Below are 26843 nucleotides of genomic sequence, written 5' to 3'. Positions count from 1 at the left end.
ACCAGGCCTCGGGCCTCCCCCATGGATACACCATCCCTTTTTTTTTTTTTGAGGAAGATTAGCCCTGAGCTAACTACTGCCAATCCTCCTCTTTTTGCTGAGGAAGACTGGCCCTGAGCTAACATCCATGCCCATCTTCCTCTACTTTATATGTGGGATGCCTACCACAGCATGGCTTGCCAAGCGGTGCCATGTCCGCACCAGGGATCCGAAACGGCGAACCCTGGGCCGCTGAAGCGGAACGTGCGTACTTAACCACTGTGCCACCAGGCCGGCCCAAACACACCATACTTTTCAAATTAGATGTCACTCAGCTGAGACAGCAAAACAGGTTCAGGAGAGGCATTCTGCGGCCAGCCGAACCAAGATGCAGTCTGGACACAGACCAGGCAGTTTAGACCTGAGGCCTCAAGAACTTGGAAGAGGAGAGAGCTAGAGGCCACCGGGGACATAAAGGCTGGCTCGCCACACCCGTTATGGTCTACAGATAAACCAAGGCTCAAAGAAGTCAGAATACCGGTCCAAGGTCACAAAAATTGGTGTCAGGGAGCCTGACCCAAACCCTATTCTTGCCCTGGCTGTGCCACTCTGCGACCATCTTTAGCACCCAGGCTGTGAGCCAGGCTCCAGGCTGGGACCTGCTGCCGCCCAACTCAGGGCCCAGGGGAAAACCCCCATGGCCTTCGACCACCTCGCACACCTGCACCGCCAGGAAGGGAAACACCCGGCTCGGGGTCACAGCCCTCAGTGGTGTGTGCAGGCCCCACCTCTCCCTCAGTGGGGGGGATGCCTCCCAGGCTGTCACTCTGCTGGACCCAGAACGGAGGACCTCAGGTGTCCTCCTGGAGGCGTGACATTGCAGTAACCTGCTCAATGTCTCCTATCCCACCAGACCGAGGCAGGGACTGCCCCCGTGTCTGTCCCTGTCCCACACAGGGCCCGGCATGTGCTGGGAGGTGAGGAATAGCCCTGGGCCCTTAAGCAGCTATCTGGCAGAAAAGAGGCAGCAGGATCCCTGAGCAGCAAAGCCGGCGACCTTGCAGGGCCGGCACTGATGCTCTCCAGCCCCGAGGTGGCTCATGTGTGAGGGCAAGGGTGAGATGGCGAGCTGGCCTCCGGAACCACTCCGGGCCACACATCCCCTTGACAATCTGAGAAGAGCTCTGGCCCTCTCCACAGGCTAAAACGCACACATACAACCTTATATGCAGTAACGGGGGCTGACGGGGCCCTGGAACCAAAGGTCCTTAGGCTCAGAAGCTCCGGATGTGACAGAGCCAGCTCTAGGAGGCGTTCCAGCACAAAGACAGGGGACAGGGCCTGGTTGCAGCGGAGGGAATTGAGAGAGGAGGCGGTGGGGTCGGGGGGTGTTGTGAGGGGAAAAGATGCGGGGAATAACTGACGGTACTTCTGGAAGGCCGGGGCGAGGCACGAGGACGAGATGGAAGGTTCACAGCCTTCCCCTCTGCTTCCTGAGATGCCGGTCCTACCTGAGGCCACCCCTGCAGGCAGGACCTGAGGGTCGGGTGCCACCCCTTCCACAAAGCCCTCCCCCTCAGTCCCTGCTCCCTGCGCGTTCCGTGCTGCCCGCTCCGCCTGCAGGTACCGGCACCAGGGAGGCCAGGGACAAGGGCTCAGCACAGGAGGCCGCGCCCCAGCTGGCCGCGCCCCAGCAGCGAGGCTACGGCTGCTGCTCTGTCCACTTCCGAGTCTCCCTCACGTCACCGTGAACGTGGCAGGAAGATAACGGGTGAAAAATCACAAAAATTTTCCTTTGTGGGCGCATTTTCAGTAATGTTCAATGTTGTGAAATCTGGAGCTAACAAAACAATTTGATAGCGACCTTGATATTTGCTGTGATGGACCCGAAACCATTTCCAAGGCCTGAACACACGCACACACAACAGCTCTTAGGTATTAAGTGGAAAGAGCTGGGCAAGTTGACGTTGCCATGGAAACCCTGCCAGGCTGGGAACAGCTACTGGGGGCTGGAGGACCTTCCTTGCATAACGACCCTCAACACTAACTTTCGCACTGCTAGGCTGGGGCCTGCTCAGTGAAACGCACCCCGTGATACACATGGCCCCACTCGTCACTCAAACGCCTTGGCCGTGAGGGGTGCTCTGCCAGCGAGGTACACTCCCCCTGCCGCCAGGTTCAAGCCGCGGAGCCCCAGCTGAGCAGCCTGGGGCACAGGAAGCACACAATGGGAAGAGGAAGTGGAAACTGCCCGCCCTCTTCCAGGCTGCAGGAGCAGCCGGCAGCTCCCTTCCTCAGCAGCGGAGGCTGGGGAGCTGCTGTGGAAGGTGGGGAGCTGATCCCCATCAATGACACCTCCCTCTCCCCACCCCTCCAGGAAACAAGGAGATGCTATGTCAGCAGTTCCCGCAGAAACAATGGGACGCCATGGGGTGCCGGGCCGCCACCAGCCTCTAGATGGCGCCAAGTCAAGACAAATGCTGACAGGAAGGCTCGGGCCTCCAGCAGGTGGGCCAGCCCACACCTTCTCTTCTACCTTGTGTCCGAGGCATGCTAGGAGGAAAGCAAGCCCGCTCCAGACGGAGGTCTGCTCTGTGTTTCACATCTGGGCAGGCCTGGAGCCTGCTGGAGAAGGGACCGAAGGGAGGGCCTCTCTTTCTGGACGGAGGATCAGAGCAGAAGCCGGCACCTGTCCCCACCCTGACTCATCTGGGGAACTCTGACTCCTGTCTCCAGAAGGCAGATGGGAAAGAAGGCCAGGCAACCCAGTGACAGTCCTAGAACTCCGTGCTTCCCCCATCCCTGGAGGTCTTAGGTAAGGTTAGGAGCCGTGCACAATTTCAACCCACCGAGTGCGTGGGTAACACGAGGCAAAGGGGTCCTCCCGGTGGTGGAAACACACCCCATGCAGAGGTGGCCCGGAGGCCCCGCAGCCCGCAGCAGCCAGGCTCTGACGAGCACCTCCACAGTTCAGGGACGGCCTGCTGGCAGCACCTCCATCTCGCGAACCCACTAAGAGCCCGTGACCCAGGACTCACAGCCCCGTGGACTCGTGACCTCCCCTGTCTCTGCCCACCCTGTCAGCTTTGTGAGTGAACCGTGTTGCTTCAATCTCCCTCTTTTGAGTTGGACAGTGACAACATGAGACCAAAGTCCTGTGGCCCACGGCACACAGCTCCCTTTCCTCTCCCCCACCGCCCTGGCCGCTGGCAGACACACCCTCTTGCAGCTGCATAGCAGCGGCTGCTTCCGGGGGTCTTGGCCCACCAGCGGTGCAAATCGGGAAGGCTGCCTTTGGCTGACAAGGGAGAAAGTGCTAGACGGTGGGAAGCGCCCAAGTCAGGCCCGCTGCAGCAGTACACAAAGTGCAGGAAAGACTGCCCAGTGGGAAGGCTCCCAACTGGGTGGACAAATGCCTCTTGAGAGAGGTGGGCCAGGGTGGAAACAGCTGTCATGGAAGGCAAGATGGCACGCAAAGGTGGCCATGGCAAGCAGAGGTGCTAACTTGCTGCAGCCCAAGTGATCCTATGTCCAGGGCCCCTGGAGCTGTCCCTCTGCCTCCAGAGGCTGCCTGGCCCCAGACCCCGTGCCAACTTCCTTACAAGAGAGAGGAGAAAAGAGGGGCAAGAGGGGAGAGGAAAGTGACCCGAAACGCTCAAGAGGGGTTCCAGCCTTGCCTCCAGGCCGCTCCTATCCACATCCCGCACACAGCAGGACGGGTAGTACCTGGAGGAAACGAGGGGTTGGGGAAGGCTCCACTGGCCATGCTTACACCATGAACAGCCAAGAAGCAGGGACTTGACCCAAGTCTGACCCCCAAATCAGGCTCTTCACTCCTGGAGTTCGGGAGGAACCCGCCACTCTCTTGATGGAGCCCTCAGGGAAGCACTGTGGCCGCGAAGCAGGGGCCTAGTATGCAAAGTCCTTTGGTGTTTACCTGTTGGTTCTCTTTCCTTACATCCTTTGAGCCTCAGCTCCAAGAGCCATGGAGCCTGCCGGCTGGGGGCAGGACCCATTCCCCTGGGGCTGCACCCCTCTCCCTCAGTGCGCCCAACAGAGTCCGTGCACGCTGCCGCAGCCTGAGAGCCAGGCGGCAGCCAGTACTCACTGTGCGCCTCCACCAGATCAATCTGCATGTTGTACGGGACCAGGGGGTCTGGCAGCTCTGAGAAAAAGCTCTTCATGGCACCTGCCACCGTGTTCACTGTGAAGTCCTTCTCCGCCAAGTCCAGGTTGTGGTCTGAAAGGAAGTTGGGAGAGTGAGGCCAGACCAATCAGAGCTGGGCAGAAGCAAAGGGAAAACTCAGCGCCCGGGGGAAGGCAGAGAAACCTCGAGGTGCCTGGGTGGCCGCCCAGGGCTGGCCTGGCGCCTGGGCAGAGACTCGGGTTATGACAGACTGCACGGGAGGGGGCACCCCCCGGCGCTGCTGAGAAAAGTTCTGAGATCCAGACAGAGGCTGCCACGCGCCGTCCCCGTCCAAGGCCACCCTCCGTGCAGAGGAGCTGCACTCCTTCCCTCCCAGTCCCCGGGTCTGGCGTGGATGTGCTTTTCCTCACACCCTCTCCACCACGGAAAAAAGGAGGGCGTGTTCCTAAAAGACCGGCTCACTGTCCACAGCGGGTTATAAAAATGGTACCATCATGGAAGGAGGGCAAGCAGACTCGCTGTTCTCCCTCGGGCCCCTCCCAGCTATGACACCACTGACTTCGGTCTCCAACTTTTCCTTCATACTTTATTGTGTTCCTGATTTGTAAGAAACCATCCACTGACAGGGAGGAGCTGTCACCGGTGGGGGGTATAAACTGGGTTACAGACTCTCGCGTATATGCAAGCGCGTGGTCAAGTGCATGGCGATAACCTCGTTGTGACCTCCTGAATCCTCTCCCGTGAGATTAACAGGTGTTTCCCTCCTCTCGTGCGTCACCCCCTCCCACGGCTAGCAGAGACTGACCGTGGTGTCGCAGAGCGCTCTGGCCCTGGGGCCTGGGCGGGAGTCTGCTTCCTGCAGCTGCGCACTGGAAGCCGCCCTGTCCCGCGGGCCTGCACAGGCTGCCTGGCTTCTGGGCCAGGCTTGGTCCCCTCAGGCCCAGCTACAGGTGTGGCGGACCCTACCTCAGGCGACCTTCCTCTCTGGCCACTGACATCCGGGAACTGTTACTGCTTTGGTCATCTGCTTCTGGCATGGGCGGGGGTGACTTCTCCTCCACACCATGCTCAGTTCTAAGAGGCAGGGGCCTGGCCGCTGGGTTAGGGTGAAGCAGATCTGGCTGCTGACTCCAGGCCTCTCAAAGCCGAGCTGGCTAGGAGACGGGAGTCCCCGCCGAGAGCTGGGCTAACTCACCGGAGCTCAGCTGTGGGAGTCTGGGTCCCAAGGCTCAGCTAATCACAAACGTCCCCTCGCTGTGTTTCTCTTGTGCAGGGACTTTGTGAGGAAGGTAGTCATGGTTGCGGGTACTCCGGGGGCCCCAGCAAAAGAGAACTGTCACCTGACTTTGATACCACGCGTCTGCAGTCATACCTGCATGGCCCAGGCCCCGGGAAGCAAAGCTCTTGCGTGGAGAATGCGGCACACATCAGTGTGACCTGGGACAGTGCTGTGGGCTGCTTGGCGGGGATGATGCTCCGCGTGCTGACAGGCCCGCCCCCTCCTCTGTGGGGGTGTGACCATGGAGGCAAGGCTAACCCGGCCAGACGCTTGCTCTTCCTCAGTCCCCAAGCCAGCACCTCTTGGCCTGGGGGGCGTGGGGCAGGAGCAGCCCCGAGGCCCCCAGAGCGCAAGTGCAGCTCCCGCCCTGACCGGCTCCAGCCTCTGACGCTGGCAGGGCTGTGGCCTTACCTTGGTCGAACTGCCTCTGCAGACTCTCCATCTCGGACTTGTTCCCGCTCACCCGGTAGATGCCTTCGGTGCTCAGTCCTGGGGAGACACAAGCAGGCTCTTGGGCGCAGGAAGCGGAGAGCAGAGGGCGGGAGGCCCGGCCCCGAGGAAGGTGACCGCTTCCAGAGGCACCCACCGTGCGATGGGGCTGCGCGCCCTGCTTTTCCTCGATGCTTCAAGCCACTTTCCCCCATTTTCTTCTTCAGTTAAAAATTTTAAAATACTTGTTTTTTTGTAAAAGTTACAATAATATAGAAGAACATCAGCCAAAGATAACTTTTGTCTATATTTTGATGTATACTCTTAAATTTTAATTTTTTAAACAAAATGGAGATAATACTTTTAACCCACTCTTTTTACTTACAAAGTATGTTGTAAATTCACTTTCATCATTAAATAGTCTTACTCTTTACAACATGATTTTAAAGACATCAAAGTATATAATAACTTTAAAAATAGTCCCATTGTTAATCATTTAGGTTTTTCCAAGTTTTCACTGTTAGAAATAACCTATATTATGTATTTTGGATTGTAGTAAGTTTACCAGATTTGGGCAGTGTGCATTTCTTTGTGAATTTTCTATTCACGCTCTTGTTCATGTTCCTATAGGAGCGGTTTTTCTCATTTTATACTCTTCCTATTCCTACATCAGATATCCTCTATTTCTTCCTTATTTTTTAATATTTTTTTTTTTTTTAGATTTAACTTCGTGATTCTTCTGGAACTTGCTTGGAGGACAAGTGTTAGGTAGGGAAAAAAATACTAAAATTCAATCAAATAATACAGAAGAATGGGGCTGGCTCCATAGCCGAGTGGTTAAGTTTGCGTGCTCCTCTTCAGTGGCCCAGAAGTTCACCAGTTCAGATCCTGGGCATGGGCATGGCACCGCTCACCAAGCCATGCTGTGGCAGTGTCCCACACAGAAGAGCTAAAGTGACCTATAACTAGGATATAAAACTATGTACTGGGGCTTGCGGAAGAAAAAAAAAGCAAGATTGGCAACAAATGTTAGCCCAGGGCCAATCTTCCTTACGAAAAAGCATACTTAAAATATATATATATACACAAGGGCTGGCCTGTGGCTGAGTAGTTAAGTTCACAAGCTCCGCTTCGGCAGCCCAGGGTTTCGCTGGTTCGGATCCTGGGCATGGACATGGCACCACTCGTCAGGCCACACTGAGGTGGTGTCCCATATGGCACAACTAGAAGGACCCACAACTAAAGAATATACAACTACGTACTGGGGAGATTTGGGGAGAAAAAGCAGGTGGACCTAAAAAAAAAAAAAAAAATATATATATATATATATATATATATATATATATATATGTATAAGAATATAAAGTATCAAGTGAGAGACTGACACCCTGCACCCTCCACTCCCGCCCTCGGCAGAGAGTGCTGTTCAGCCTGGAGTGGATTCCAAGCGCTGCTGACCGACCCCGTCTCTTGTCTTGGGGAAGAAAAGCCCACTGTTGCACCCCCTGGGTCACAGTCTAAAGGACAGTGAAGTCATCGCGAAAACAAGACAGGATCTCATGGCCAAACCAACGCTGGGTCCCTTCTGAAGACTGTGGCTCTGGGCAGCTCAGGTTAGCCAAAGGGGCACTGAGGCGGTGCCCGGAGCTACCACTGAGCACCAGAAGGCGGTGTGGGCAGCGCAGAGAGGACCAGGCCCTGACGTCCGTTAGCAGGCTCCTGAGCGCCAAGCGTCTCAAAGTCAGTTATCACTGTCACTGCTGCCTCTGGAGAGGCACTCATCAGGCGAGATGAGAACAGTCAGCCTGTTTCCGGGGCCTCGGATTGGTGGCAGGTGAACTTTGAAAACCATCCCAGCAAATCATCAATTCCCTCTTAAACACCGTTAACTGCACACGCCTTTCACCCCACAGCAAAGGGGTTAACGGATCACCTGGACACCCTACCGTGTGATGCCCAGCCACAGAGGAGCCGCCATCATTGCACTGCCCAAGAAGTGTAGACCCTTCCCAAGCCGGGGCCCCAGGTGCACCCTGGCTCAGCGGTGCCCTTCCTGCTGCCCTCCCTTTGGGGGTGGCCATTTCCTGAGCGGTCACTATGCTGTGCACTGGGCTAGGTGCTTTCTTGCATCCATTCACCACTCACTCATTTTTTAAATGAATGATGATGCCATCGAATCCTCAGCCCCTTATGGCAGGAGCTACCGGATAGAGAGAAAATACAGATGAAAAGCAAGGTTCAGAGAGGTGAAGTCCTTGCCCCAAATTGCACAGCTGATAAGAGGCAGAGTGGCCTACGCCCACAGTCAGAGGTCAGGACTGGAGCCCGCTCAGTACCCCTACTCAGTAATTCTACAACGGTCTCTTTGCTCAGTGACTTTTCTAAACGGTTCTCAGACATGTTTAAATTTTCTATCTAGTTCGCATTTCGGGTAACACATGTCGCACACTTCCACATGAACTCATCCACATTTGGCAAGCCCTGAGCATGTGTCAGCAGGCTCGAGCCTTCACCCAGGTTGAAAAAATGACTATTTCCTGTATGCTCTTCCCTTTACCTGATATCAGCCTTCTCTGAGACAAAAAGAAAACAATGCTACAAGTGAAGTGGCAGGAGCTTAGAAAGCCCTTGATAAAGCAGCAGGGCCCAGTTCCTGAGCGCCGGCGCGGGAGGCGCGCTCTGACTGCAGGTCCCCCAGCCTCACACCGTCCGTCACCTTCTGGCAACCCTGACCCTCGGCGTGGACGGCGGGGTCCTCTGCACTGTCTCCTGATGACCGCCTGCCCCGGCATCCCCGGGTGGAAGACAAAGGGCAGATGAGCTCCCTGGGACTGATCAGAGGTGTGGGCCTGCTGACACCTCACCAGATGACGATCACAAAAATGCAAGCATGTGAAAGCGCAAGGCCAGCTCCAGAGCGCCAATTCATCATCAACTTAGTATTTCCTGTAATCTGGATGCATGTTTATTTTACGAAATCCCGCTTCAAAATAGCAATTCTGCCGCTGCCCTGCACAACACCACAGCATAATTTAGGAAGGTGTCATTTGCTTGGCCAGTACAATTTTTTCACAACTACTAATTAGACATCAATTAAATGAAAACAAAACCTTAGAGCAGACTGCAAACCCTACGACGGCTGCTAGTGAAACAGGGCGAGCACCGCAGGTGAGAACCAGGCCGCCTGACGGCGCACGCGCAGCTTGCCAAGGAGCCGAGCACAGCGCAGGGGGAGGGCTGGGGGCCTGCAGCAGGCCGCCGGGCAGAGACGCTGGACTCTCAGGGGTGTGCGTCCTGAGACCCACGGCCCTACACAGAAGCAGTCGGGGGCGACCCTGGCTCACGCCTGCCAACAGAAAGCCAAGTCCTTACCGACAGTAACCGCAAACCACACTCTCTACCCCAGGCCCACGAGCCCAGCTGAGAAAGTTCTGACCGTAAACTCTGAGGCCTCTCTAGCCATCAGAACTCTCCCAAGATCCACCGCCAAAGCAGGGGCCTGGCTACAGCTCTTTTCTCTTCCTTTTTTTAAAAAAGCCCTGCTGGTTTCAAAATCTTCTCTGTTTCAGTTACTTTGGGAATGGAACAAGAGAAAGTTCAGAATGGCCAAGGTCACTATCTTCAAAGATCTGGTCAAGCGCCACGGAGGACAATCTTGTTCCAACAGCTCGAGGACAGAGGCACGACTAAGAATGGGAATTCAGGAGGGCAACATTCTCTCAATGTGTAAGATGACTATGAAGAGCGGCGGCGTCATTCGGCAGAACGGCCAAAGCTGGTGACCTTGCTCCTCCCCTGATAGCCCTCTGGGAGCTGTCTGGCAAGATTAATACCTGGTGCAGGAAGATAGCTAACAACAACAACAAACCCTTTATTGTATGCTTACTGTGTGTGCGGCACACGAGAAGCGCTCACAAAGCATTCTGACGTGAGTTCTCACAGCCCCTTCAGAGAGGTTGTCACTAACCCCATTTTACACGCGGCAACGCAGAGGCTAAGAGGTTAAGGAACAAGGTCAGAGAGCTAGTGAGTTGCCATCTGAACCTCACCTGACTCTAGAACCTGCATTTTTCCTACTATGTCCTCAATCGCCAGCTCTCAAAATTGGGCAGGCATCAGAATGCCCTGGAGGGCTTGTTATAATACACGTTCCAGGGCTGGCTCCGGGGCCGAGCGGTTAAGTTCGCGCGCTCTGCTGCGGCAGCCTGGGGTTTCGCTGGTTTGGATCCTGGGCGCGGACATGGCACCACTCATCAGGCCACACTGAGGCGGTGTCCCACATGCCACAACTAGAAGGACCCACAACTAAAAATATATATGTACAACTATGTACTTAGGGGGCTTTGGGGAGAACAAGGAAAAATAAAATCTTAACAAAAAGAAAAGAATACAGGTTCCAGGGCCCTGCCCGTTGAGTCTGAGGCTGCTGGTTTGGGGTGGGGCCCAAGAACCTGCATTCCCACATGCCCCGGGGTGATCCTGATGCTGCTGGTCAAGGCAGCATGCTTGGAGAACTGCCACTCGAGAAGACAGCCCAGGCCTGAGGTGTCTCTGACTCCTGAATTCTATGACTCAGTAAAATCGGGGGCAATACACAAGGAAAAATAGGTGGCAGATACTTTAAACAAAGCCTTCCCCAAAAGTATTAAAATTGTTGCTTTTTCTATGTAAGCAAGAACTTCCGCATTATTTACATTTTGACCATGGCCATGTATGACTTTCACAAAAACATTAGAAACAGTCAAGAGAAAAGTAGAGACTTACTCTTTCTTTCGGTAAACATGTACTGAGCGCCCGCATGGCAGACAGGCTCCTTTACAGAGCTCTCAGGCGTCGTCTTCCTCAGCACTATTCTGGTGGGATAAGAAGGCTGGATGGCCCACAGTGCCAGCCACGAGGCGGTCCCCATGGCTGAGAACTGGCATATTTCACCCCGACTTCCAGTCGGAGCGGCTGCCGCTGGCCCCGACTCCCGAGAGATGCCTGCGGCACTTGGCAGGAGGGCACTAGGAAAATGGACGGGTGCCCCGCGGGAGCCCGGACAGCACGGGGAGAATCCCCCCCTGCCGTGGTGTGTCTGACTTCTGAAACGCCCGAACAAGTTTCCACTCCTGGATCCCGAGCCCCGCTCCCCAGCGCCAGCGGCCCTGGCGGCCGTCTGTCCGCAGCCTGCCGGGTCAGGCTTCGCCTCAGCTCATCGCACCAGGACCCAGTTCCTTCTAAGTGTCCTTTCTAGCAACAAATCAATACTTCCTCCAAGACAAATTCTGACTTGTTTATTTTTTACTTTCTATATTTAGATACGAAAACTCAGCACTTTAGTCCTTTAAAAAAATTTTAATTGGTGCTGCCAAGTGCTCCAAATATCCTCACACCAGACAGGTCTCAGCTACTGAACAGTTTTTGCCGACTTTCCTGGAGGCTGCAAATACATCTAGTGGGCCAGTCCCCTTCTCGTTCATCCGTCCCCGAGCTGCGTCGCAGGCAGGCTAAGTTTCAGGCCAGCGCGATGCCGGGCACTCAGGGAGAGAAGGAGATCCGCGTAGGCAAGAAATCCAAATTGTCTTGAAGAGGGCTGGCCTCTGGGGAACTGCACGAAGCTGTCCCGGCGGGTCCAATGCCAACGGTACATCCAGGGCCTTCTTTCGGGGATGGCAGGGCAGCACCCGCCTCGACGGAAGACCAAAGGGCTAGGGGGCAGCAGAGCGCCGAGGGCAGAGACAGGAGCAACTCGCTGGCTGGAAGGCTGGGCCGGGGCTCCACGTCCTCCCAGTACAACAGAGAAGCCTGCCCCGCCCCGGGGGGCGCATTTAAGATCTTAGCACAGGCTAAGGGGGCAGCCGGTACCCTAACGAGGGCAGTGGAAAGCAAGCTGGCGGGTGGAGGAGCACCGAACTGTGCTGTCAGGGAGCCCGGGGTTCGAGCCCTGCCTTCTTAGGCTGCTGCGGGAACGATGGGGAGCCCCCAGGCAAAGCCCCAGCAGAGCACCTGCCTCCTGTGCCTCCCCCCTGCCCTCTCAACAAGCCTCGACAGCAGCGCCCGCCTTAGGCAGGGCCGTTTCTCAGGGCTTAGCCAAAACACGCCGGTCCGCAGAAAAATACTTACAAACACGAATGGGCTCTGACACTAGAGTGACCTCAGGCTCTGTCTTAGAGCCTGCTGGGGGACAGGACAAGTCGTCACTCCAGAGTCTTGGGTCCCTCATCAAAAATGGGGGTGTTGATTAATGACGCTGTTGAGACGTGGTGAATACTGAGATTACTTCTATGAAAGTAAATAATACAAATGGCTGGCACACTGAAATAATAAAGGCAATAAAATAATAATTTTGCTGAGGGCTTACTATATACCAGGCACTTTTCTAAGCTCTTCACTAGAATTGTCAGTGAATCTGCCCAATAATTCCTTGAGGTAAATATTATTTTTATTCCCACTCTACAGACAGCAAATGAAGGCTCAGGGAGGCTAAGTCAGCTGCCCAAGGCTACAGAGCTGAGTAAACAAAGGGGACAGGATCTGAACGGGCTCACTCAGGTCTCTGTCTTAGATGATTGTGCTTCTAAATGTTATGCTCCTAAGTCCGACGTTCACCCCTGCTCCCTTCTCCCTTGAACATTCTACGGAAGACACATCCTACAGACGCCAGATCCCTTCTGGGCTACACGGATTCCGATCGCCCTGCGTTCAGTCACCTGCACTCATCTCCTCACTCACACCCACTCAGTGTTCGTCTGTCCACTGGAGAGGGAGTGGGTAGAGCTGGAGACGAGGGCCGGGCTGGTGGCGCAGAGGTTAAGTGCGCACGTTCCGCTTCAGCGGCCCGGGGTTCCCCGGTTCGGATCCCGGGTACAGACATGGCACCACTTGGTAAAAGGCATGCCGTGGCAGCCGTCCCACGTATAAAATAGAGGGAAGATGGGCACAGATGTTAGCTCAGGGCTGATCTTCCTCAAAAAAAAGAGCTGCAGACGAGGGGTCATCAGCCCCCCCTAACCCCCTCGGCAGAAGGCAGCCAACGGGAGTGCCCTGCTCTCCCCCTGCGATGAAGGCCCGCTCCTGAGCACATCAGAGTCCCCATCCCTGTGGCTCCCTGTGCTGGAAGGGTTTTCTGGCTCTTCTGCTACTTGAACGCTAGTGTCGCTCTCGCCCCTCCAGAGCCCCTTTGTGAGCTGTCTTCCCTGGTAATTCCCCCGTCACTCAAGATCTGTTGCTGGCAATGCCAGACGCCCTTTCTCCCCACGACAGAGTGCCACTAACACTCTATTATGACTGCTTGACCAGTGCCAGCCCCACAACTAGGCGTGGTGGCTTTACAAATTTCTAGCATTACCATCCGTACACACAGCCACGCCATAAATCTCCAGGCTGAGGGGGAGGGACAGGAGAGATCTGGGGGGAAGAGAGGAAAATATCACACCAGCTCTGGGGCATCATATGGCTCCAGCATCTGGCTGATCCTTGCTCAGCTACCCATGTATTTACTGTCATTAACTGTGAAAGAGGGCTTCTGGGCCCTGCTTGGAGCCAAACAAGGGGCTGGTTTTTTCCTGACTTTCAAGGAAATGCAAACCCCAATAGAGGTGCTTAAGAAAGCACACTGGCAAAGTGACCTCCAGGCCAGCCTAGAGTTGATGCAGCCCGGTACCGGCAGCCGGGACGGGAGGGCAGAGGAGTGTGACCCCTGATCGAGGGGAGCAGACTGCACTCTGCAGAGCGGCAGTGCGTGTTCAAAGCGAGGAGCAGCTGGGAGACCCTCCTGCCAACAACACGCGCGTCCTTTGGGCTCCGAGTGTGACTTCGCCAGCACACCCACGCAAGCCCCATGGCACAAGGGTGATGGCAGGTTGGCTCTGAAGAGAGCTGCTGCCACCATAGCGAGGGGTCTCCCTAGCTAAACAAAGAGCTCCCAACAAAGCAAGCGCCCCAGCCAGCACACACAGGTACAGTCACCCACTACCGCAGCTCCCCGCGCACGATGCCCAGTTCACACGCACGGCTGCGCCAGGGGAAAAGGCCCTGAGGTCACAGGCAGATTCCTCCCCAGAGATAATGAAGGCAGAGGTTGACTTCCTTCAGGTTCCTGATTCCCAACGAACCACGACAGCAACACAGATGTCACCAATCACAGCCTAGTGTCCTCCCGCTCCTAGTCTCTCTTCTTCACTAAGGAAGAGCACTTTCCACAGGTGAGAAGCCCAGAATCCTCTGGCAGAGAAGCTGACTGTGGTCCCCACTGGCCTACAATCCTTCCATTCTGCGTCTAGAATAAAATACCAACTTCTCCACACATGGCCTGGGTGGCCTGCGTCACTAGGTGGCCTGCTGCCACCCCCCACCCCATTCACTCCAATCCCGCTGGCCTTCCAGGGCCTCAGAGCACGGGCCCCTTCCTGCCCCAGGGCCTTTCCACATGTTGATTCTTCTACTTATGCCTCCATTTTTGGCCGGCTAACCACTGCTCCCTCAGAGAGGACTCCCAGACCGAAATTAAGTTTTATGATAACAATAATCGCTGACATTTACTCAGTGCTTATCCTGAGGGCCACGCACAAGGAGAAGCATTTTCCACGCATTATCTCAGCAACCCCTCATGACAAGTCTATGAGTTGGGTACGACCATTATTATTCCCATTTCACCACGGAAGAAACTGAGCCACATGGCAAACCCACAGCAGGGCTGCGATTCGAACCCAGGCACCCGGAGCCTCCTTAGTTTAACCCTCACACTCCACGGCCTCCAAACTTCTCCTCCATAGCACTGGGCAAAATCTGAAAGTCACCGTACACTTGTGATTATTTGCTGAGTGCTGGTCCCCCCAGGAGCCCACGAGAGCAGGCAGGGTTTTCTGATTACCCTTCTGTGAACCTGGACCCTATCCAGAAACGGCATTCAGTATGCATTCATGGAAAGGAGGGAAGGAGGGATGAACGCTGGAAAATGAACGTGCGGGGCTTCTGTAGTCAAAGAGAGGGAGGAAGTGGACTCAAGCAGCTTGTTCTCCACCAGCCTGGTGCGTCAAGGCACACCGGCGGGCCTTCCCAGCCCACGTAATGAGGGAAAGAGAAAGCCTCAGGCTGGCCAGCATCCAGCAGGTGTCTCATAAACAAGCGCACACCCCCCCACCTGCCGCCATGGACTGGCTGAGGGCCTCCTCCTCTCCTCCCCCTCTAGTGAGGTCACAGGACTCAGGACGCCCAGGATCTCACCAGAGTCGCTCATCTGCTGTTCTGTGTGTTCTCCCGATTTGGGCTGCTCACTCTTAGAGGGCAGAACCACAGTGTGGCTCTGGTTGGGATCTCTTACAAGAGGGCTGTGACACCCCTTTCCATAAGCTGGACAGAAACACACACACACACACACACAAGGGGAGAGACAGTGAGGGACAAAGGGGCTCCCCAGGTAACAAGCGGACGGCAGCACCAGGCCAGCTCCACGAGGCCCAGAGGAGGCCCTGAAGCCAAGAGCGGGGGCTGTTCCCTGGGCCGCTCCGCCTGCTGTCCGGCCCGTCGGGGCAGACACAGTCTCCTCTCCTCTCAGCCTGCTAAGGGCAGGGCAGCCTGTCCGTCCAGGCCCCCGGCTGCCGAGGGAAAGTGCAACAGAACAGCCAGGCCCGGCAGGCCTGTCGGAGCTGTCTCTGGGATGTGGGCTTCCACCCAGACTATTTGTGTCTTGGATGGAAGGGCAGCATGACTCTGTGAAACGAGTCCTACTTCTCTTTGGCTGCTGGGCTCTCCAGGCAGCCTGCCAGGGCATGCTGCTCTGCGATCAGGGCATTGGGTCCTGAGGAAATCCGCTAGCAACGCTGAGCCACAAGCCACACGAACTCCTCCTATCTGGAAGAGGCAGAGCGGAGCTGGCTGCTGCTTTTGTGGTTCGGGGGCTTCTGGAATGCAAGTGACTCGTGTTTAACTCACAAGCAAGCAGAAAATGGGAGGGTGGTGAGAAACGTGCACAGGGGAGGTAGTCAAAAAAAGTGGAGAAAGCTTTGTTTTAAAACTATTTGGATCCTGGGAAAGTGACTCGCTAACGAACCTAGAATTACGGGGCGAGGGCGAGATTGAGTAAGAGAACACCCACCAACGCCACGGCTACGAAACCGCACACCCGTCTCAGCACTTTACCATCAACTCACGGCAGCAGAAATCCGGCAATTACTCACGTAAAGCCTGCTGGTACACTCAGGCTGCAACTGCGCCTATTAAACAGTTACCGTGAGGGGTGGGAGGACCCACACCGAAACGAGCGGCCTTCTCTGAAAAACAGAATTACAGAGGTCCAGGCTGACTGCGGGAAATCGCTGACTGGATCTAAAGCTCAGTCCCGCCAATCTCCTCCACGACAGCCCTAGAAGGGGGCGGTGATGAATGTGGGTGGAACTCCGGAGCCTTTTTATGGTAGCTGCTTCTCAAGTGAGAAGGAACTTGGTAAAATTCCGAATCCGTTCACTCACGCGATGAAGCTCACAGTTTCACCAGCCTGAAGCACCGAAGAAAGGGCTGGAATGCGGGCCCTTTCCGTTCTGACGGGCAGGAGGGGTGTCGGTTTCCTCTCTTAGAAAGAGAGATCAGTGCCACTTTGAGATTAAGACCATCTCCAAGTCACGGGAAATGAGCTAACGCAGCATGTAGGAGCCTCGGGAAGCAGACGTCCTGCATGAGCCCAGCTTCTCTGGGGCTGCTGCTGCCACAGGCAGGCTGGCCCAGCGCGCGGCTCTTCCCGTCCAGGGCACAGGGCCTGCTCAGCCCTCGGGGCGCTCAGAGGGGCAGAGGAAGCCCACTGGCAAGGTCTCAAATTTGGGAACTTTGTGGGGAGGGCAGGAGCATAATAGGTAATATGTATTTGGTCTTTGTCCCTAGTTCCTGGCACAGAGCTCCTAAAACCCTTGGAATTTCCTGAGGGATAGAAGCAACCTTTGTTATTCACAACAAGCGCCTTCCAACCATATCTGAGTTTCCGATAATGAGGGGGCTCTTGGGAGCCTCCAGACAGCTTCTGGACGGGGACTGCTCACCAGAAAGACCCAGCCTCGATGAAAGGGTGAGTAGTTCCAGCCCCTGCCCCGCGGAAGGCTGGAGACGGAGCTGGATCAATCCTGCCGCCGCAATGGAAGCTCCCTAGAGCCCTGAACGCAGGGACAGGAGTGCTCCCGGCTGGCAGACACGCAGAAGTGCCGAGAGGGTGGCGTCTCAGGGGGCGGGGGTGTGGGGGTGGGCAGCAGGGAGCTCTGTGCTCTTTAGCACAGACCTCGTCCTCCACGTCTCTTGCAGTCCTTTGTTCTGGAGGTGTGCCTTTTATAATAAACTCTAACAGTAACAGTAACTAGCATTTTCCTGAGTTCTGTGAGTGGTTCTAGCAAATTCCTGAAGCTATGGGGAGGGTGCGGGAACCCCTGCCTCTGTGGCCATACAGACATAAACGTGGGCAAAGGCCCCGATACTTCCAACTGGTGCCTGAGTGAAGGCACTCGTGTGGGACTGAGCTCTTACACCTGTAGAGTCTGATGCCAACTCTGAGGAGCTGGTGTCAGAACTGAATCCTAGGACACCAGGCTGGCGTCAGAGAGATGGAGAAGCGGTGTTGGAGAAGACCCCATGTATTTAGTGTCAGAAGGAAAAAAAAAAAAAGAAGCTGTGAGGCATGAGAGAGAAAGAAGGCTGGTCTGATGCAGGGTCAGCACGTAGTAAGCAGAGCCCAGGATGCGCTGGCCCGAGTCCCCTGCTCCAGGAGTTGTCAGGGCCCACCTGATCTGTCCTCTTTGGGCTTCAAATTTCCCCAGTGAAGGGAGGCAACACGGCCCAGGAGGCAGCGGCTCTGGGTTAGAAGCCCAGCTCCGATCTGCATCGTTCTGATCTCATTTTCCTCATTGCAACACTGGAAGTTACACCTACCTCAGAGGACTGCCATGAGAACGAAGTCAGACGCACGGAAACACGGAGCACAGGACCTGGCAATGTGAGCTCCAAACGGGCTACTGGTGCATATCCCCTCCCTTAACACGCACGACTACCCTGCAAGGAAGCTATTTTTATCCTCATTTTACAGCCAAGGAAACCGAGACTCAGAGATGCTGAGGAACTTGCTCAGGGTCACACCTGCCACACTGCTCAGCCGCCGCTCGGGCACCCTGGACGGCTCTGTGCCGCATGCTAGGGCTAAATAAAGAGCGCTTCCCAGTCGATTACGCAATCTGGGAGTTCACCACCAGCTGTAGGAAATCAGCTCAAGTAATAGCTTGGCCTTTTGTCCCGCTGTCTCCCAGCAGGGCAACGTTCTAATTCGCTCTCAGTTAGCTGTGAGGCTGAAATCTAGGCATGTGACTTCTTCCAAACCCTCAGCAGCCATCTCCATTTACAGTGTGGCGGGGTTGGGGAGGGCAGTTCCAGGAAGCACGGGGCTGGTGCCTGCTGAAGAACCGCGTACCACCCGTCCAAGCGCTCCCTGACGCCGGGCGTCTGCTTCCTGTGATCACTGTGAAAACACGTCTCTCTGTGGGGAGGACAAAGCGAGAGTCACTGGACTCGGGGCACCCCAGACGGCTGTCTATTTTCAATCTCTACTGTGGAGATGAGATAGTGGAAGAAAGCCAGGAGCTAACATTGCCACATTCAAACGGCTTTACTATTGCTGTTACTGCCGTGTGTCCTGAGTGCAGGTGACGAGTGACTCTCCACTCTGGAGAGGAGCCGAGGGGCGGCGTGGGGCACACCGTGGGGCCGGCATGGACGGTGAGCACTGTCGGCTGCAGGGCCACGGCGTCTGTGGGAGTCAGAAGGGCTCCTGCCTGGGGAGCTGTGAGGACAGGACTCTTTGATCCAGAATCAATCATGTCAGCCCTCCTCGTCCTCGAAGTCCCAACAACCCCACCTCCCTGCCCTCAAGGATCTCTTTCGCAAGCTTCAAGTGCCTGAGGGCCAAACCTCTGCCCTCTCCTGGGCCATGAGCCCCTGGAGGGCGGGGTCATGGCATGTGGGGGCTGCGCTGCTCTGCTCTCCAACCTTCGGGAGCAGGCGGCCCTCTCACCCTGACAGCCTAACAGGGGCTGCAGGCTCTGCTCCACCCACGGCGCACACAATCTCTGCGTTGATTTTTAGGCCTTCACAGACCTCCAAAGGCCTACCACACACCCTGGGTTAAGTACCTCTAAGTAAAAAGCACCCCTTTTGCACAATGCTTCAAGTCATGGATTCTAGGGGTCTGAGAATCTGCTTTCCCCCAAGTTACCTGCTCTGACTGCACTAGGTCCCTCACACAACAAATATTTAAGCCAGCTCCACAGACGGCCCTTGTGGCAGCGGCACCTGCAGCCTTCAAAGGTAAAGCTGACTTGTATGCTACACGCCGCTGATGGAAGCAGTCTGAGCCCGGGAAAGGAAACAGAAAGGCCAAAGTGGAGACAGACTCCCGCCAGCAAGAGATCTGAGTGACCACCCTCCAGAATTCCTCTGCCTCTAGGGATGTTATTTCCTTACCCACCCTAATCTAAAGTACGGAGGAAGAACCACTCACTCGTTCCGCCCATAAATGCCTGAGTGCCTATTATGCGTCAGCTGCTGTGCCAGGTGATGGTCCCTGCCCTCGAGTCCCTTACAGTGTCACAGAGCGGCAGGAAATAAGCACAGTGGCAGAGACAGCGCAGAGAGATGGCACTCCCCCAGGGCTGCGCACCCGCGATCGATCGAGAGCCTACTGGTTCTTCCAGCAGCGACCCCAGACCTTGCCGTGGGCAGGCGGGAGGGGGATATTCAAGGAAGGATTCCTGAAAATGGAGCAGACAGACAGAAAAACAGAGACGGAGAGAACTCAGAGGCTGACTCCCGCCCAGGAGCCCCTGGAGCAGAGAGCTCTAACACTGGTGTGTGGAGCTCCCCTCCAGGGGGGCTAGCAGAGGAAACCGGCCGCTCCTCTGAGGCCAAGGACACCCACAGACCATTCACTCCGCGGTCATTTAGGACGGGACGGTCAAGCTCTCGGTCTTCAAACCCTCGACGCTAAGAAGAGAGTGTCCTCTAACAGTCTGCCCTGCCGACGGCTGCTCAGACTGGCCCGGATGCCAATGTTCACTTTTGTGAGTGCCTGCGGCTCTGACACCATCTCTGCCCAGCCCCTGCTAGCAGTCCCAGGGGGCGTGAGGGAGACGAGAGGAATCAGCAGGCAGTGAGGAACCCTGGTGAGAGCAGGGCTCCTAAGGCTCCACTCGGAATTAACACAGGCTGCTGTGGACCCTGGAAACTCCGAAGTACCAGACCTGGAGTAAACATCTGCCCGTCCATCCACCACTTACTGCTCTGACTGCTCTTTCACGACAGCTTCATTAACATATAATTCACATACAGCTCGCCCACTGCGAGCGCACATTTCAGTGGTTTTTCTTAGTAAATCTACAGAGTTGTGTAACCATCACCACGATCAATTTTAGAACATTTTCATCAACCCAAAAAGAAACTCTGAGCCCCTGAGCAGCCACTCTGAATGCCTCCCTCCCTAAAGCTCCTGGCAACCACTAATCTACTTTCTGTCTGTACATATTTGGTTATTCTGGACATCTCATATACACGGAATCCTACAAGACGTGGTCTTTCGTGACTGGCTTCTTTCACTCGGCTCACTGTTTTTGAGATCTATCCACGTGTAGCGCGTATCGGTACTTCGTTACTTTTTGTGGTTGAATAGTATTCCATTGTATGGCTGGGCCGCATTACGCTTATCTCAGCTGGGCATTTGGGTTCTCACGACTTTTTGCCTACTGTGAACAATGCCGCCTCTCCATACTATTTGGAACCCTAAATTCTAAAGTTCTCTACAGACACTTCCCCCAAACTGGGGAAGGATGCGTTTGGATCTCCACAGCCAGCCCCCTCAGGACAGCCCCCTCGGTCCCAGCAGCCTGTCGCTCCCTGTTCCTCTGCTCCGCTGACTCGCAGCTCCTTTCCTTCCAAGCCCGTCTATTTAAACGTCTCAGCTCAAAAGTTTCACACACATCCCCTGGACCGGTAGCGACACGCCCTCCACCCCGTGCAGCAAGAACACAGGGAAATTTGTTCCCGCTAAGGCTACAGCCTTGCTCAAGCCCTTACTATCGCGTGCATCTCTTTACGTCTCCTCTTCTCGGTGCACAAGTCCACATTCCCGCTGAATGGAACTTTTGAGGGAAGAGGTCTTCTGAATGTCTCTACACCATTCGGCCATTCACAATCAGTTAGAGGAGCCCTGTGTCCCTGGTTTGGAGGACACAATGAGGAAGACCCAGTCCCTTCCCTCAAGCAACTTAGGGCCCATTGAGGAAGGAAGATAATCGGAGTCCAGTGTCAGTGTTCACTGAGGACTGCACAGAGCGCCACCGAGCACAGGGTGGGGGCCCTGGCTCAGGGTCGGTCAGAGGAGGACTCCAGGAGGGAACCCGTGAAATGGAACCGCAAGCAAAAATGCTGTGGTCAGAACTATCACGAAAGCTTAAGCACTGTCTGTCGTTCTCATGTGTGCGGCTGCAGGTGATCATCTTGGATGAAGGAAAGGGCCAGAAGTGAGGCCAGACGATGGGCAGGGCAGGGTCCTCCCGGCAACAGCACTGAAATTTACCCGGCGGCGACGGAGAGCCACTGAAGGGTTTTAAACAGGGCAAGTGACGTGATCTCATCTATTCTAGAAAGATACTGGCGGCAGTGCGGAAAAGGGACTCAATGGACGTGAGACCACAAGCAGAAAGACCAATCACCAAGAGGCTCTCACCAGAAACCGGGAAGAGGAGACTTCACGCAGGGGCAGCTCGAGAGCCAGCGGTGCTCAGAGCAGGCTGCGGACTCGGTTGACCGCCGCGGGGAGGCACCGAGGGACAGGGCTCCGAGCGCTCCACGCTGAACAGCTCAGCAACTCTCTCGGAGGAAACCTTCAAACCCCACCTTCCCAGTGACGACAGCAACGCTGACGAGCTTTCTTCGGGGTGACAAAAGCCTTTTTCCAAATGAAATATTAAGCTGACCCTTAAGGGTGAGGGACCCACAGTCCTGGTGGCCTCCTTCCCTCTCCCTCAGCAGAAGCACTTCCTTACAACCTAGGGATCCAAGAGCCGGCGGTTTGGAGCCTGAGAAGCCCTAGCCAGGCCCCAGTGCTGGAGCCTGACAGTCAAAGGACGCTGGGACAACACAGCTCTGTGGCCAACAGCACCTCTCACCTCCCCACCTCACTCGTTCGGCCCACGGTCCCTGCCGAGAAGACTCTTCCCCATCCTCTGTTACAGAATCCAACTTATTTTCAGGCCAACCCCCCACTCTAGGTCTTTACCGAGCCAGCTCACGGGATGTCCTCCTCCTCTGACGTCCACCTAACACCTCGGCCTCGTGGACCCCAGGCAAACTCACTACCGCGAACTACTAACTAGCAATTTTCTCTTCCGTGCAGCCGTCTCTCCAGCGGGACCTGGCCTCAGGCTCCCTCAGGATCTCCTCAGCACTGCAAGCGCCTCGTGCTCGACAGGGCCAGAAATATTTATAGACTGCCAAACATCTTTATTGCACTCCCCAACCCCACTCACCCTAGAAAAGCACAAACACACAACTGCGCTGATTAAATGTGAGAAAAACGAGGGAAAAAAAGGTAGAGAGATACCGCGATCTTGGATTGCAAAACCATACATTACAAAGATGGTCAACTTCATTTTAAACATACACCAAATAAAAATCCCAATAGAATGGTTAAAATGCATCAAATGAAATAATTCCAAAAATTGCACAGATATTTTTCAAAAAAAGAAACAAAATAGTAAAACTATTTTAAAAGATCCAAAAGAAAACATCACACCGGGGCAGGTTGGAGGGCTGCCCAGGGCCCCCAGGGAAATGAAGCTGGCCACGCCGGCTGGAGGAAGAGGGAAGGGCAGGTTTGCAACCAACGACTCCCTTCCCTGACTTGGTCTTCTGGCCGGGGAGCCCTTCCGGGGCAAGCTGAGTGTCCTGTGCCTCTCTCCATCTCCAGTGCCTGAAGGAACTGGCACGTAACAGGTCCTTAATTATTCTTTGAGGATGGTAAAAAGTAAACATTGTGAGGCTACAGAATATTCTGGTCAAGAAAACCATTGAGGGGTGGGAAGTAGAACTGAAAAAGATGAATTCTACTATCTATTAGAACATATCATAAAACAATTTAGGAAACATAATTTTGGTATAAAAACAAGAAAGTGAAATCTGTAACACAATAAAAATCTTACAAAAGACCCAATTTTTAGGATTTAATAGCTGATAAAGTAACTGTCACAAAATATAAGGGAAGGCTATCAAAAGGTGGTCTTCTGATAACTGAATGAAAATACGGAGGGGAAAGAATCCTTTAGACCCATGCTTTATATGTGGACAGGCTATCAAAGACGGGCTAGGACTGCTCATTCTGTAAATTTCTGAGACTTGTGGCCTCACGTTAGGTCCATGTGGCTTTGTGCCCGTTCTTTCTTCTCAAAGAATTCACATACTGGCCTTAGGACCCAGGTGAAATCCTCTTCCACTAAGCCCCACGAGCCAGGGCAGCCCTGCGCTGAGCTGACACGGCTGGTCAGGCAAACACTACCCCAAATTCAGAGGGTCCGCTGAGTCAGCTGGAACTTAAAAACTATTTGTCACAGTTTTTTAATGGAATTTGGCCTATGCTATAAAGGAAAACTTAAAGAAAGACGCCACCTGCTCAAGTTCACAAAATAAATTAGGAATTGGATTTTCAATTTATGATAATCTCCTCTCTGAGGATACGGTATGACCTACAGTGGCATTTGGGCACCCGGGTATCACCACAACAAACCAGTGCTGAAAGCGCACTACCTGGGTCACGCTACACTAAATCCCATACATCTGTGGATGCAGAAATGAACAGCACTGCCGTCTCCTTTCAGGGAGACAAGATAAAGATGTGAAAAGTGAAATCACACAAAGATAGTAAAAGATAAGCCACAGACAGGGCATGGTGACTGCTAAGCAGAGCACAGAGACAAGGACTGGCACAGAAGCCCAGAGGAGGGGCGGCGAGGTGAATTCCACTGAGAATGGTCGTCAGCGGAAGGCATGAGTCGAGCAGGGTCTCTGATAACAGAGGGATTTGCTGAGGCCAGAGTGGAGGGGCGAAGGCAAGTCAAAGAAGAAAGCGGCGGGGTGGGCTAGGGGCTCGGAGTGAGGTCCCACGTGGGAACCCTCTAGTGAGAGAGTGTCCAACCCAGCTATTCAAAATAAGGACTCAACCAATTTGGTGTTTCTTCAATATCACACCTGGCCTGTTTCCCCCCAGTGCTGTACCCACCTACCAGCGCCGCTTTAGAACAGATCAACAGCCTTCTCTAACATTTCCTCCACGTGTCAGGGACGTTTACGATCTAAGAGGAGGCCAGCCTGGACTTTACACACTTACCTGAAGCTTATGCAAATCTCTTGGTCTTGTAAGGACAGGGAACAGACCATCTAGCGAGGGTGTCATATTAAGAGGGCTGGCTCCTGGAAATCAGCCATTACTCTAACTCAGGACCAAACAGGGCAGTTCACACAGATGGGCTACCGGCACTAGCAAAGGCGACAGCGTGTGCATGCCAGCAAGAACACAGCAGAATACCTCTTCATCTCTACTCAGCGGCAACAATTTTTGACCACGGGTAATGCTCGAAGACCCAGCTATGCTTTGATGCACAGAAACTTCCAGAGAGAATCTGCAGAGCAAAATGAAGGGTCCTGGAGGCTGGCAGCTCCCGTCTCCGAGTCACACAGCACGTGGACGGTTCCTCGGAATCCACTCCACCCCCTCCCAAAGCAGGCCAGGGAGGGTACAACAGAAAGAAACCTGTTTCTTTTTATTTTCAGCAAATAATTGTACTGAAAAGATACATTCTCGGAAACAGGCACTGGCCTGAAGAGGACTAAGCAGCAGGGGAGCGTAGAGACTAGGACGCAGGGAAAAGGCTCGAGCACGAGACATCCCGAGTGAGAGGCCGGCTGGCATGGCGGGGCGCCGGACTGGTCCTCAGCAGCAACCTTCTGGAGCTCGCCTACGGACTTGGTGCGAGGCCTTGTGTGGGGTTCCCCCACACACAGCAGGGTGAGCTATCAAACCAGAAATCCATTTGACACAGCAGCGGGCTCTCAGACACACCATGCTTCTCCCAGGGCCTCAAGGCGAGAGACACCGCCACACACTCACAGCCCTCCCGAGTGCCAACAGCGTTGCTAGCCCCACCGCGCAGACAGGCGAGGGCTCCAGCACAAGGCCCTCGGGACATCTCAGCTGCAGACGGCGGGAAGGGAGGAAACCCTTCAACTCTTGGGGTTTCATCTGTAATGTGAAAGCGCTGGGCTAGATGCTTAAAAGAACTTTTATTGAAGTGTGACACACATTTATGAGTTTATGGAGAAGCGTACCATGATGCATTTTAACACAGTGAACACACCCATGTAAACAGATCAAGAGTCAGGACATACTCAGCATTCCAGAAGCCCCCTTCCAGTCTCTACTCCCCACCAAGGATAACCACTATCTTGACTTCTAATAGCACAGGAAAATACGTCCACTTTATAGAAACAGAATCATACAGTATATATTCTTTTGTTTCTGACTTCTTTTGTTCAACATGTTCGTGACATTTACTCATATTGTAGAGAGTGGAACCAGATGATTTTTAAGGCACCTTCCAATTCTAACATATCACTGTTTAGAAAACTCCACGCTACCATAAGACACTGTTGATGGGAGTGGTATATAGACAGTATTTTGGCAATATTCATCAAAATATAAAATGTATATACCCTTTGCCCATTCTGAGGTATTTATCCTACAGATATATTTGCACACACACATTTGTGCATATGTGTATTTACACTCCTACAGACAGATGTCCATTGCAGTACTGTTTATAATAAAAGACTGGAAACAATGTCCCCCAACAGGATACATTATGATATATCCAGACGAAGAAACATTATGCAGCGAACAAAGAGGAGGAAGGGGAGGAGGAAGAGGAACATTTAGAAAGTAGGAAGACAAAGAGGGAGAGGAAGAGGAGGAGGAAGGGGGGAGGAAGGGGGGAGGAAGGGGGGGAGGAAGGGGGGAGGAAGAGGGGGAGGAAGAGGAGGAGGAAGGGGGAGGAAGGGGGGAGGAAGGGGGGGAGGAAGAGGGGGAGGAAGAGGAGGAGGAAGGGGGGAGGAAGAGGAGGAGGTGGGAGCGCAGCAACAGTTTATCTGTATCTACTGATGCGGGGAAACGCCCACAGTACATTTTTAGGTGGAAAAAGAGAAAGTCAGAGAACAGCGTGTTTGGTGCTGCCGCATTTGCGTGACAAGTCGCCCTTGTTACACATTATGTGTATGTATGTGCAGAGAAAGCAAGTCTCCGCAAGGGGCCAATCCAAACTCCTCATAGCGCATCACTCTGAGGCAGGGAAGTGGCCTGACTTTTTTACTTCAAACAATTCTACACCGTTCAATTTTTTTACAAAATTACATACATTGTTAAATTTATTTTCATATAATATAGCGACTATATATAAATAGTAAAAGCCCTATTTTTTACCACTACCCCTATTGAAAATCTCCCTCCCCTCCCAGAGCCGCTGGGGAGACACTCCTGAAATCTTTTCTACTTCTAGACCTTTCCCCATCAAGTCATGAGCATAAACACACAGGTTTTTCTACCTTATAAATGGGATCATGCTACACACATTACTTTGCTTTTCTTATTTTACAATAAATCGTGGATATGGTCTCATATTGGTACATAAACCTAACCTTTTAACACCCGCCCAGTACTCCAGAGTACGGATGCACGGTTCTCCTGTTAATACACACCCCTACACAGACCTTTGTGGACACATGCAAACATTTCTACAGGACAAATGCCCAGAAGGGCCAGTGGCTAGGACCAAGGACATATGAGTTCAAACTTTTTAAAAGACACCGCCAAATTGTTTTTCTTTTTTCTTTTTAAAGATTGGCACCTGAGCTAACATCTGTTGCCAATCTTTTTTTTCTTCTTCTCCCCAAGGCCCCCCAGTA

General features: G+C 53.9%; 1 protein-coding gene and 1 long non-coding RNA gene across 2 annotated transcripts in view; one reads left to right on the top strand and one right to left on the bottom strand.

The window, feature by feature from the left end:
• The window catches only part of ARHGAP35 (Rho GTPase activating protein 35), a 111044-nt gene that overhangs the window by 8662 nt on the left and 75539 nt on the right, over positions 1–26843 (bottom strand). The window contains exons 4-5 of the mRNA XM_070499406.1: positions 5817–5894; positions 4088–4219 (exon numbers count right to left, since the gene is read on the bottom strand). Of these exons, the coding sequence (XP_070355507.1) occupies positions 4088–4219; positions 5817–5894 (210 nt within the window). The remainder of the gene's footprint in view (positions 1–4087; positions 4220–5816; positions 5895–26843) is intronic.
• Positions 7175–25726, top strand: LOC139042217 (uncharacterized). Its single transcript, XR_011498695.1, has 2 exons — positions 7175–16872; positions 24660–25726. It is a non-coding gene; the product is annotated as an uncharacterized lncRNA (long non-coding RNA).

This window comes from Equus asinus, chromosome 26 (genome assembly GCF_041296235.1).
Source record: "Equus asinus isolate D_3611 breed Donkey chromosome 26, EquAss-T2T_v2, whole genome shotgun sequence".
Classification (NCBI taxonomy): Eukaryota; Metazoa; Chordata; class Mammalia; order Perissodactyla; family Equidae; genus Equus; species Equus asinus.
This window is presented reverse-complemented; position numbering and strand designations above follow the sequence as displayed.